Source organism: Lampetra fluviatilis, chromosome 31 (assembly GCF_964198595.1).
Source record: "Lampetra fluviatilis chromosome 31, kcLamFluv1.1, whole genome shotgun sequence".
Classification (NCBI taxonomy): Eukaryota; Metazoa; Chordata; class Hyperoartia; order Petromyzontiformes; family Petromyzontidae; genus Lampetra; species Lampetra fluviatilis.
This window is the reverse complement of record NC_136305.1, coordinates 3,299,212-3,312,354: the sequence shown is the minus strand read 5'-3', so window position 1 is coordinate 3,312,354 and position 13,143 is coordinate 3,299,212. Positions and strand designations below refer to the sequence as shown.

Genomic DNA, 13,143 nt, shown 5'->3' with positions numbered 1-13,143 from the left:
TAAAAAAATCCTTCTATATATATACACACAGGGATGAGGGCCTGTGGTCGAGATGAGTGACAGTGGCAGCCAAAGGGAGGAACACAACAGACAGAAAGGTAAGCAATTAAATCGGCTCGTGATGTGTTCGTTGTGGATTGTTATTTCTCAGAACTGAGAGACACAGCGGCAGCTTGAAGAGCCTTCTCATTCAGCAGTGCACTGATCATGGCCGATTAATTTTATTTTTCTGCACTTAACATGAACGATGAACTGAATTCAATGCCGATGCGAGTGTATCCTCAAGTCACTTAAGTAGAAGCAGGTGGCTAGAAAGTTCAATCCGACGAGTTGTGAAATTTCCACGGCTCAGCTCTTGTACCAAGACTGATTTGACAAATGGAGGCCAAAGAGGACTACACGGCTACGTTCGATGCGTGAAGACAACACCGGCAGTCCACATGATGGCACACGACCGCAAACGTCACATACGTGCGTTAAATGTAAAGTGTAAACGTAATATAAAAGTGCACGCGTTCAATTGGACCAGGGATGTATTCTTACCCGTATCAATCATCGGGGGCCAGACCTTAGAGTCGGTAACTGCAGCAGCTTCCTTCGACTTTATCAGCTTCATGAGCAGCTGCGTGGTCAGCACGCACACTGACTTGCTTGTCTGCAGATGGAAATGGGAAACATTTCATTGTCATAATAATTTTTTACTTTGCCAGGTAAGGCCCACTGAGCTGCATAGCTCTTTTTCAGAAGTGACCTGGTCACAAATGATAGCTCAAAGAAGTGGCTTATCATCTGGAGGAGCCAGAGAAAAATCCATGCGACCAAGGGGAGAATATGCAAACTCCAAACATACGGGCATCAGGGTCACCACCGCAGCACCCTCTTAATGATCATATCCATCTAGATGCTCGTCAAAAAAATTATGAACACCCTCTATTTTATCAAATTCATTATCAAATTCATTAAGGAATAACTATGAGCAAATACAACAGTGGCTGTTCCGCCTAATTAGGATTCTCGCACCAGGACACGATGCCATACAGTTTGTTACGAGTTCACCTTATAGCTCATGGTGTGACCGAGTAAAATAGCCGACCTGGAAAAACTTGATAGCCCACAAATTGTCTAGAAGATAGGCTTATGTTGAAATCTTAACTTGAGTGGATGAAATAAGGTGTGTGTGGCTTATCTGTAGAGAACACCATAAAAATATCAAAAAGAAAATTGTAAACAATTCGAATGAAGCCAACACATGTTATTTTTAAACACATTTCAGGTTATATAAATACATTTTTCATAACGCACTCCTCATAGAAGGCAGATTTAGCAGAAGCAAACTGCCAACTCCATAAAAACTGGTTGAGTCGCCCAGGAATGAGGCTGCACAGCCACGCAGGACATCCACTTTGCTTTTCACCGCACAGCTTAGCAAACTAATGCTGCTTAGCTACTTTGCACGTAAGCCAGCTTTGCAAGTGTTCCAGGGTTTGGATCCCATCGCTGCCATCTGGTAATGCTGGGAGGCATTATATCACAATCCAAAGGTCATCCTATGGTAAACTTGCCCCACCCTCACCCGCCATCTCCCCACTCCCCCTCCATAGGTGCAGCCATAGGAATGTGGAATTTCCACCACTGGATCAGGGCTGTAAATAGGAGATGATCGCCACTTAAATGCTCATTTCAGCAAGAAATCACTTTCACGAAAACATACAAAGGTTAAGACATCATTTGGTTTCTATGTAGTCTGTTTATTACTGGCTTCGGCGGTGCCTGTTCTAATTGTGAAATGACTCTTCCCCCCCTCTCAACACCCCTTCTCCCCAGCGACCGCACCAAGTTGTGGCCGAGCCTTTGCCGATTGCCACCACCTATTGACCCCTAGTGGCGACAAACGGTAAAGCCCACAGGAGTGGCTAACATCAGCGGCGAGTCATTGTCCGAACAGGTCCTAGGCAACCCCCCCCCCCCAACCCGCACTGACAAGCGTGGTGAAGTATGGTCAAACAGTCCCCATAATCGACACGGCGTAGGGAGGCCTTCCATCCATTGTGAATTGGTACGCAAAATATTATTGTTATCATTCTTCTCGCATGAGACGCGCACGCAACCGCCTCTAGCGAAGGTCACCTCGACGATGAGCTTGACGGTGGCGAGCGTTGTGGACAGGTTCTGCGGCGTTGGCGGTCGTATTGTCACGGGCACGCAGCCCGCGTACAGGCAGCCGAAGAACGCCGCTATCAGGTCCAGGCCTGGCACGGAAACAATACGCACAGAGCATGAAGCATGTCCCTCGCTGTTGCTGAAAATCTCCAGCCATCGGTTACTTCAACTGCACGATCACCAGTGTCCATGGAGGGTGTACTACAAAAAAACTGTGATAGCATGCAAATGCTCACTGTGAAGGGCAGTGAAGTTTTGTGCTGAATTACTGAGGTTATTGTACAGTCGTGTGTGAAATGGATGCATATAAAAAACAGTGCAACTAATATTTGAAGTTTAGCATCACTGAGCATCAACTCTCCATCGGTGTGAAGCTGCTCAATACAACCGAGCCAATTCGCTGAGGTTTATTTTCTTTCTACAAGTGCGTGTGTGCACGCGCGAGTACGGGAGAACTCGCTGACATACCGGCCGGGTAGATGAGCGCCACGTGATCTCCTTTGCTCAGCTTGCCCTTCTCCGTGAGCAGCACGGCCACCTTCTCCGCACGCTTGTGCAGCTGTACACATGTCATCGTGGAGGCCACCGCGCCCTGTGCACCGCACGCATGCAAGCGCAGCACATGTCTCGCACGGCATCTTCAAAAGACAGCGAAGTTGGTGACACTGGTGGATGCTTAGGGACTCACTGGAAAAGGACTACACAGAGCATGCCCTGGCGATGTCTTGCTGCTGCTGCCCCTGGCTGCCAAGCGGGGCTCATCGTTGTTGCTGTTGATGGCTCGGTGTTGCTCTCCCTCCTCTCCCCAGTTGGTTCCCTGATCCGACTCCTCCACCACCCCGCGCCCCCCCCCCCTTCTACCATAAGGTGTTTTTTGTTCTTTGTCTAAAGCATATTGTGACGTGACTGCATTTGTATTCGACATGAATACAACTTTTAGGCTTTTTTTTATTCCACAAGAGCCTGGCACAGAAACGTGAGCAGTACCAAGGGAATAGGGGGGCACAGAAATTCCGCGGGGCAGAAGCCCGAACACAGTGCTTATGGGAGTACAAATTAGCAGATTAGTTTCCTTCGTTAGGCTTCTTAAATGAAGACTGTCAAGATTACTCTCAGCCTCTCCTTCCACAATAGCAGTGCGTACTAAAAATATATTATCAATTGCCCGTAGCAGCAGTGTGAATTCCCACCGCTGGCTCCAAACTGCGCCGCCCCCGGCGCGTTTGAGCGAGGCGACGCACTCGGTGACCTCGACGCGACCTTCGTCTCTAAGCCACTCCCATTGCAGGAGCCAGGGTGACTTCACCACGGCGAGACGAACACCGGCATCTACCTTGGCATTCAGGAGCGTGAAGAGGTTCTGGTCCGGCGCAGTCTGAGCCCTCCACTGAAGCACGTCCGACAGGTAGAGGAACTGGCAGCACAAACGCCAAAACACGGCTACGTCAGTCACGCTCGCGTGCCTGCAAGCTACAGCTCCTCGAGCAAAGCGGACGCTGACAAAAAAGCACAGAAAGGACGCGCCGCTTGAGGATGAACGCACGCGTGCTGCGGAGGGTAATATTCCACGGCGGCGCGTCACGTCTCGTCGTTCTGAGAAATCGACACCATAAACAACCACCGAATGCAGAGTAACCTTCTTTTTTCACTGTACTAGCCACTGATAATTCAGGGATACAGTCACACAAGATGAGTGTAATGAAGTAATTCATTTAGTTTTTTAATGCGTGTGACCTAATCTCTCTTTTTTTATCAACATAGGTGAAGCCCATGTCATGTTTAGATACCAATTGTATCATAGTTAGAACCCTGTACCCAGTAGGCCATAAGCATGACAGCACCTAGCACCGGTGTGCAAACCTCTGCATTACCATTTCCCATGAATGCAACCGCACAAGCCAACAATGCACACACACGCGCGCGCACACACTGTGCATTATTCATACCGAAGTCTCACTTATTTCTCCCTGCGGTTTGGATATATTAAAAACTGTGAAAAAGGCATTAAAAACAACAAGCCAGAACGTTTCAGACATTAAAGAAAACACATCCGCTCGAGGAAAAACACTTCCCCACGTCGCGTCCAATGTGCGCAATTCTTTGGCGGAACAGCACCACCGCGGGACTTCCGTGAGACTTTTGGCACGAGGGCAACTCCACAAAAAACACAAAACAGAGCCGCGGCACTCGCATACCCAACAGGCGCTTCCCCCCCCCCACCCCCCACGCCTGCATTCACATTCACCGCAAAACCAAAACACCGCGGCGCTTTTGCGATGAACGACTGCACGTCTCTTGCGACTCTGTTTGCCACGTGCGTCAGCCCCGTCTGCCCTGGCAGAAGCCAAGCCACATCCTACATTGCCGGGGTACGGCACTTCAAACGGACGGCGCCGTGCCACAGCCGTGCGCGTGTGTATTGCGCATCGGTGCCAAGCCGCCGAATTAAGTTTGCCGAACGGAACGCCGGGAGTAAAAAATACATCTCAAACAAAACAAACGTTTGTCCTTTCACAGTCAAAGCCCTATGTTTGTTGACACACACTGGTGGTGGTGACACCTGCAAGCAAATGGAACCGATTGAGATCGTAAAAACGGTCACCTTCCTGGCTTGATCGTCGTCCTTCTGGCCCAGGTCTCGACCAATAGCCTCAGCGATCCTCTTCCCAGTCACTAGCTTTCCAAGCATCATGTTCGCCGGTGCCATCTCTGCCGAGCACACACGACGAGGTCCATTAATGCACCACGGCTTAAACGCACCGGTTACGCGCATCGGGAAGGATTATCCAAGGTCGCCTGCAGTGCGCGTCACACTGAGCATTGACCCTGCATGCCCAGTATCGGCAATATGTATCTATAGTGTTTAAAAGAAACCTCACATTAATGAGCCATATGATAAAATTCAAGGAATAATGCTTTTTTTTTTCTTTCAGGAAAAAATATATAAAGCAAGATTCTGGAAAGGAGATGAGGATAAGAGAGGTGCAGTAGGTTAAATAAGGGGTAAGGATCCAGGCTGGGCAAATAAGACCACCCTGGCCTAGTGTGGAATACCAAGGCAGTCAATTCTAATTAATACAATAATTAACAAATTCACATTTACAGAGCATATCAACCATCACATTGTGCACTGCAAGTCTCAGAGTGGTCATATAATTGACTGACTTTTTATGAATTTAAGTTATACTCTTTGGGTCTTTCGGTAAAGTCACGTAGATAAAAAATTATAAAAATAGTAAAAAATCACGACGTTTCGATCGCAACACAAGCAATTGTCTTCAGGTGAAAAAATACAACAGGCGGACTGCTGAGGCAGTAAGAAATGTAGCGAGAGAACTACTGCAGCCAAAGGTTATATTGGTTTGAGATGGGTACAACACAAGAGTAAGTGGGCGGGGCTAGAGATGGAATTTGCAAGTAAATGTAAGAATTTGATGGCTGAGTGTATGGAATTGATGTGGTTGAAGAATTGGTTCAGAGCTGGCAGGCCATGTGGCCAGATGACGAACGTGTCATCTACGTATCTCTTCTACAAGGAAGGACGTAGGATGGATGTCTGGATGGCATCTGTCTCAAATTTTTCCATGAAAACATTGGCTACCACTGGAGATAAGGGAGAACCCATTGGGGTACCATCAACTTGTTTGTAGAATGTACCATTCCAACATTCAGTCCTTGTTGGACCAAATCTTCAATGATTGCAATGGTGTCAGGCACAAGAACTTTGGTAAACAAAGAAACTACATCGAAGCTGACAAGCAAATCACCTGGAGATGGTGAGATGTATTTAATTAGAGATACCAAGTGAGCTGAATTAAGTACAGCTGAGGTGGTCTGCCAGTGAATGGCAGCAAGGTCTCAGAGAGAAATCAGTTTTTAGGTGGGTGAGTCAATGGTGGCGAAGATAGGACAGAGTGGTGTACCTTCTTTATGGATTTTTGGTAAGCCATAAAATCTGGGTGGTCTAGCAGCAGAGGGTTTTAGAGAGAGACGCTTGGTTGGTTCGATTAAAGATGTCGAATCAGTGATGATATTGTTGGTTTTCGTAACCAGGCGGTTGGTAGAATCTCTATTGATTTTGGTATAGCTGCCATCATTAAGTAGGTCCTAAATTTTGTTACTGTATGTGTTTTTATCCATGATGACAGTGTCAGCTGAGAGGATGACAATGTCATCTCTCTTTTTCAGTTGAGCAAGTTCAAAGCGCTCATCCTTGCTGATGTTGCTAATTGGTTTTAGCGTTATTTATGATTGCAGCGATTTCCGATCTCGCCACGTCTGCAGGAATGTGTCCCAAACCTTTAAGGGCTACGTCGACCTGGGAAATGATATCATCAACTGAAGACGATTGCTTGTGTTGCGATCGAAACTTTGATTTTTTTTATTACTTTTATTACTTTCGATCTACGTGAATTTACCGAAAGACCCAAAGAGTATTAATTCCTGCAGTCACGAAAGCTTAAAGTCAAGAATTAAAGTTCATTAAGAAATCTCCCTTCATTTAGCAAGCGCTCGGCATGCCCTGACCCACTTCTAAGTGGGGGTCAGCGTCTTACACCAAGTCTTGGCATCACAATCTCGGCGTAATTAAACATTGCCGTCGGCTGGTGCGGCGGAGAAGAGAGCGAGGCTCGTGCGATCGTAGCAAGAAAACGATCTCTGCCTTCAGCGTTGCCAACTCCTTCAGGGGGAAAGTCACAAAACGAACATCAAAACGTTTTTTCCTTTCTTTCTTTCCACCTGAAGAAGACCGCTTGTGTTGCGATCGAAACTTCGTGGGTTTTTTGCTTCTAATTTTAGTTTTCTATCTACGTGACTTTACCAAAAGAACCAAGACTATGTCCCTATTCTTTGGGTCTTTCGGTAAAGCCACGTAGATAGAAAAAATAATCAAAATAATAACAATATCACGACGTTTCGATCGCAACACAAGCAATCGTCTTGTTTTTTCATGTCAAGATTATTGTTTGTGTTGCCATCGAAACGTCGTGATATTGTTATTATTTTTCCTATCTACATGGCTTTACCTAAAGATCCAAAGAATATGAATTCCTGCAGTCACGAAAGCTTGAAGTCAATATGTCCCTAGACAATGTACCAAGTCTTCAGCGAAGGAAACGGGACACAGGTTCCTAAAAAGCCATACCTGAAATTGTTCCCGACTCACATTATGCAATTCGTCCAAAGCAGTCGCTAGATTTGCCGCTTAGCCGCTCTCAAAAAAACACTGCCACTCGAGAAAACCCCAAAGAGTCCCCCTCAATCCAGCGACGACCGCCGCTTGCCTTGCTGCTTCTCGCGGGGCCGTGGCAGGTTGGTGATGGCAGCGTGCGGGCACATGAGCACCCCGCACGGGTGCAGGGTGCCCTCCAGGAATCGCTGCCGCGTCTCGAACAGGTCGACGCCACCCAGCGCTAGCTTGGGCAGCGAGTTCTCCGGTACGACCACCACGCAGTAGAGCGCCACCTGGTGGATGGTGTCCACAGCCTGGAGGGGGCAAAGCGCAGGTGTCAGGAGGTGCCGGTGATGGTGGTTGTAACGACCACCATGACCACGTATGTATGTATCTACGTGTGGATGTTAAACTTCTTTCGCACCGTGCGTAGTCAACCGGACTCATCGGAGGTGCGGGGAAACGACAAAACAAACTAAACACTAAAAGCAGTTCTAAATAAATACGTTTTCAATTGAGATGATTTAAAAGTGCCCAGCTCCAGTGGCTTCCTCATGTCGGAAGGAAGAGCATTCCAGGCGGCCGCAGAAGCACATCTGAAAGCGTGTGATGCAGTGACCATCTTTGTTCGAGGGCAATGATGGTTAAAAAATGATGGTAAAATGAAATAAAATGTTTCGAATTCTAATGATTACATGCAAAATGGATGATGATCAAGACAATATTCACCGTATTCACGATGAGAATACTTCCAACATAAACGAGTGCTAACCAAATGAAGTTATAATAATAATGGACACCGCTAACAGTGATAACGTGGTCCTCATTATTATCACTAAGATATTGCTGTTTGAGTACTATGCAGATGACTAGCCCCTGCCATAGGGATGTGAAATGTCCACCACAGGTTCAGCTGTCAATGTTTTCAGAGGGACCGCGTGTTACGACTACGCACAACTACTGCGACTCGCATCGAAAATAATCGTGCGGAAGTAAAATCTCTCCTCACCTGAATGACCTGGCTCATCCACTTGAACGACTCCTCCTCGGAGGTCTGAGACCGCTGTTCAGCGACGAGCACGGCTCGCTCGTCCCGCAGGATGGTTACCGAGAAAGCCACGATCCTAACAGATAGAGGAGCAAGTGTAACATTCCACTCGTGCCAGCACGCCACCGTGAATAAATTAAAAAAAAACTCTCCTTAGTGCACCATTTACACCTCGTCCAATGGCTAAAAGAACCGAAACATCGATCTATAACTTTTTTTTGTTGCTGTTCCAAAAATCTGTTTCGTATCTCTGCAATACGCCATACAACAGAAGTACAAATTCTGCCGACTTCCCCACCTTGTGGGAAATCTTTTACCTAGGCGAGCACGGGATGACCTAGATTACCTCCCAATGCCTTTCACCTTGGTCCTGGGAATTCTGGGATAGCCAAGAAGGGGTCAAAACAGTCACGCGGCGGTCACAACCTCCTGACCCACAATGCTCGTGACACCGACGTGTCCTGTTCCCCAGCGGCGGCGGCAGCAGCAGCAGCCGGCGCCGCTGATAAGTGCGGTTTGTTTTTCCCGTGCGCGCTCTCGATGGGAGCTCTCCGCGCAGGAAATGAGCACGGATGAAAACACCACGGGGCCGTCTCTCATGTTGCAGGAAGTGACAAGAGCCAGCGGCTTCGGTTAAATGCAGCCGTTCAGATCGCACCCTGGTTACCATCACAAAACAAGTGATAGCTCCGATACAAAAAAAGTTATATTTTCGAGAGTGGACACGTCCATGCGTACACATGCGTGCGCACGCTTACATGCGCATCAAAGCAAGCCACCACCCCTGGAGTTTATGACAGTAGCCTGCTGTGCGTAGACGTCATGGCCAAAGTTTAGGAAAGCCACTGCATTTGTTCAACCTCCCTTCGCTAAATGCTCGTGTGATTTGACAGACCCGAGTGGGAACGTCCAAGTTAACCAACCACTATAATGAAGTACAATTTTACGAGATGTTCATATGCAAATGAATAAGCATTTTCTTACTTAAAAGCAGGTATTGCAAATCTTAACTTGCTCCGATTAAAATTTATCGCACAAAGGACACCGCTCACATTGAAGTGGAAAAGCCCAAAAAATCCCGCTTGAAGATTTTTATCAAAATCTTTTAAATTTGCTTCTCTTGATCGCCCTCTAGATTGCACTAATTGGCTTTCCAAAAAGGTGAGCTACTCTCTACACTTGCAACTGTATAATGTATCCTTAATATATGAGGAACTCACACAATTATACAGACGTTACTGTGCTGAGGATATAAAACGCTCTGCACTAGAGCCTCTTACGCTCCGAATGACAACCCGCAGGTTTGAAACCAAAACCTCGGCAGTCTGACTTAGGACTTGGTCCCATGACCTACTCCGCTCTCTCATGATGACTTTGAATTTGTTTAAACTTCGCTCACCTGCCACGGTTGACCACCTTGATCGGTTCGATGGCCAGGGCAGTGGCGATGAGGTCATCGGCGCTGTGGCGGCGTCCGCCAACCGTCATCACCCCCTCGACGCGACCCACCACAAACACCTGTCCACCCTGCACAGCGAGACAGGCATACACCTCACATAAAATTACAAACACCTTGGGAGCACAATTCAGCCACACCGGGATGCATGCATACAATCGGACGTGTTCTACTGATCCACGTGTTCCTACTGCTATCGTTCTGGCTCCCAGCGTAGCGACAACAACAACCGCCGTTCACCACTAAGTGGTGATGACGTCACCACGGCGCTTGTGCCAGGCGATGTGCACTTTAAGGCCACGTAAGGTGTCGCACGCCCGCCAGCAGGTCACGGGGCAGATCCTGGTGCCACAGATTGATCAACTGAGATGACTGGCAGATGCAGCACAGCAACACCCACATGCATACACATACACAGACACGTACAGCAACATGCACACCCAACCACAAATATTTGGACGCCCAGAACAGCGACGAATCGACACACACACACATTGCTGACATATTCCATTGGGTACCATTCACCACAGAAGACCAGATGACAGTGCGACTGCGAAGGGACTCGTTACTCACCGCTCCCACAAAACCAAGCAGGCCTGTCCTGACGAAGGAATGCTCGCAGAACGGAGCTCCCACAACATTCACTGGAAACACCTGCATGGACACACAACACACACGCGCAGAGACAGTTCCCATTTGTAGACCCTTCTTTTTTATTAAAGAGCGCCGGGCTTGGCGCTGTTGTCCAAAAACTGTCAATCTACTGCAGGTTTAAAGTCTCCCCCCCATGCCGTGCCACTTTACGGAGGTTGTATTGGCCTACCGTCAACAACACTCATCGGTGGCAATTGAGTACGGTCCAGGACTGGTTCAAATATCATTCGTCAAACGTGTGAGCAGTGGATAGGAACCGAACTCTGATCGTTGAGTTCATAGCGCTGTACGCTAAACGCTGCGGCCACTGCTCCCCCCACCCCTCCCCCCTTGGTGTTGTAAGCAAGAAAGCTATTCAGGGTTACATGTATAAGAGTGGTGTGACTCACTACCAACAAAACCAAACACCTTGATCTCCCCAGTCAATAAGGATGCTGATGAGATCACAGCAGATGCTCTCATTTTAGTACATAGAGACATAATGGGGGCCCATGATAGCGGATGGCAAAATAATACATTTGTCCTGGTGCGCGGTGTGTGGAATAAAAACTCTGGTGTGAGTGGACCCACTGGGATTGAAATGCATGCAGTGGTAGGTAACCACGGCTCACAAATGCAAATATATACAAAGACACAGACAAACACGCAAGCCCATCTAGTATGGCCTGGTGTGCATCGTAAGGCCTTATCGGTTGTGTCGCACTGACTTTCGTAATTAATTTGGTAACGGCAGACAACAGCTAATGCCGTGCAAGCAACAAATAAAAAAAATAGAACTATGCGAGAGCGATGACCACATTCGTTCCCGGAACACATAACGCATAGTTGGCGAAACCACAAAACCCCACAGAAAAGCATTAATGAACAGCACTGGACATACATCTCTACGCGCGCTGCTGCACATTAAAATGTAACCGATACCTTTTAAAAGAGAGCCGAAAGATGCAAAAATAAACGTACTGTACTGTACAAGCAAGAGTGGGCGCACAGAGTACGTGGTTTGCTGCTTTGCAAGGTACGACCATCGTAAGGGGCTCACACACCTCGTTAAATGAATGACTTTACCCCTAAGTGGATTTAGAAACAAAATGCACAAAAAAGTCCCTGATTCAAAGATGTACTTTTTATTCTGTTGTAAATTAGCTTTTATTTGAGGTCTTTAGGGAAGGGGTGCATCATTGCACCGCCCACTTGGGTTGGAATGATTCACAGCCCGCTGACCCTTTGATGAATTGTCACAAATCCAGGGTTCATGATCGAAATTAATCACGGCTTCTTTTTATTAACATTGCAGTAAATGCTAGCGTCCCTAGTTTGCCGTGGGAGGCGGTGCATTACAAGTTGAAATTATTATTATTGGACAATGAACATGTACGTACGTGAACGTCACCGGAATAAAAATAAAAATACAATAACACTTTATCCGTACCGAGGCTCCCACAAGGCCATGCAGGAGGGCGTGTGCCAGTTTGGCGCCAACTATCATAGAGTGCGGTCGTGTCGCTACGGTTTGCTGCGGTGAGTACAACGTCTTTAAAAACAAACTAACGCTGAACCGCTTGTGTGTTCCGAGAATCAACGGTGAACAGGACACCCGCCCGGAAACGTGCAGACACATCTCGGAACGGGAAAGTTTTAATCATTTCCCGGACATTACCGGGGTCGCCGACCCAGCCTGACATGGCTGAAATGAAGCCCTTGGTGCATCGTGGAGCTCACTGCCCACCTCGAAGGTGTTCTTGGTGATGGCGGCAAGGCCGTAGTAGGAGGCGGCCGTGGCCTGTGACCGGACGCAGATCTCTCCGACCTCGTCCTCACGGCACAGCTGTGGGAGTCCGTCGGGCCGCACCACACACGCAATCGCTGCGCCGCACACACCCAACGAAAATGTGCGTCAATTCACAGGTTAAAGGTACACCGCTGCAAATGCCGGTTCACGTCACTGCTGGTGGAAGGACATCCACGATAGGGTTCTTTAGGGAGCCCCGCTAGGAAGTACTGGGGCCGTTGAATTTGTAACACAGTGGTCAGCCCCACTGCGCCACTGTTCCCCACACATAACACAAAATATACACACGCACACTCACTGATACAATTGATGGTATTTACAAAGCCCGAGTCGCTGAATGCGCTTAAAAACAAGCTACATGTTTGGCTAGCTTGCACCATATACACAGCACATAGCAGCAGCTGAAACGTGTTTATTCATTCATTGTGTAGTCAGGTGCAAGCCCATTGAGAGAACAGAGATCAGAGAATATAATTAACAAGGCGTTTGAAAAAAAATCGAATTAAAGGCCGCAGGCACAAGTAGTCGCACATATGTTTACAAAACGAAGTTTAAAAAAATATTCATTATTTTTTTGATATAGCATTAAACACATTTTGAGACGAAAAAAATTAATTGTTCAACGGTATCCGGGATGCGTTTCAGGCCTTTCACAGAGGCCGTCTCCCCCTATCGCTCAAAGGCAAGTTATTTATTAGTTAAATTATGTTTATTACGGTTGTACACAGAATGCCCCATTACAGTGCAAATTTTAATATCTATACAAAATAAAATAATAATTATTCCGTTGGCAGAGGAGTGATCTTGCCAATAACGCCTGGAAAAACTAGAACATAAGAATTGGTTTTACCCTTTCTGTAAAT

The 13,143-nt window shown here is 47.3% G+C and overlaps 1 protein-coding gene across 1 annotated transcript in view; it reads right to left on the bottom strand.

The window, feature by feature from the left end:
- The window catches only part of LOC144943457 (disco-interacting protein 2 homolog C-like), a 96,693-nt gene that overhangs the window by 26,159 nt on the left and 57,391 nt on the right, over positions 1-13,143 (bottom strand). The window contains exons 19-28 of the mRNA XM_078870893.1: positions 12,218-12,354; positions 10,411-10,491; positions 9,781-9,908; positions 8,343-8,457; positions 7,446-7,647; positions 4,763-4,869; positions 3,494-3,574; positions 2,629-2,752; positions 2,128-2,249; positions 544-655 (exon numbers count right to left, since the gene is read on the bottom strand). Coding sequence (XP_078727019.1) covers positions 544-655; positions 2,128-2,249; positions 2,629-2,752; positions 3,494-3,574; positions 4,763-4,869; positions 7,446-7,647; positions 8,343-8,457; positions 9,781-9,908; positions 10,411-10,491; positions 12,218-12,354 — 1,209 coding nt within the window. The remainder of the gene's footprint in view (positions 1-543; positions 656-2,127; positions 2,250-2,628; positions 2,753-3,493; positions 3,575-4,762; positions 4,870-7,445; positions 7,648-8,342; positions 8,458-9,780; positions 9,909-10,410; positions 10,492-12,217; positions 12,355-13,143) is intronic.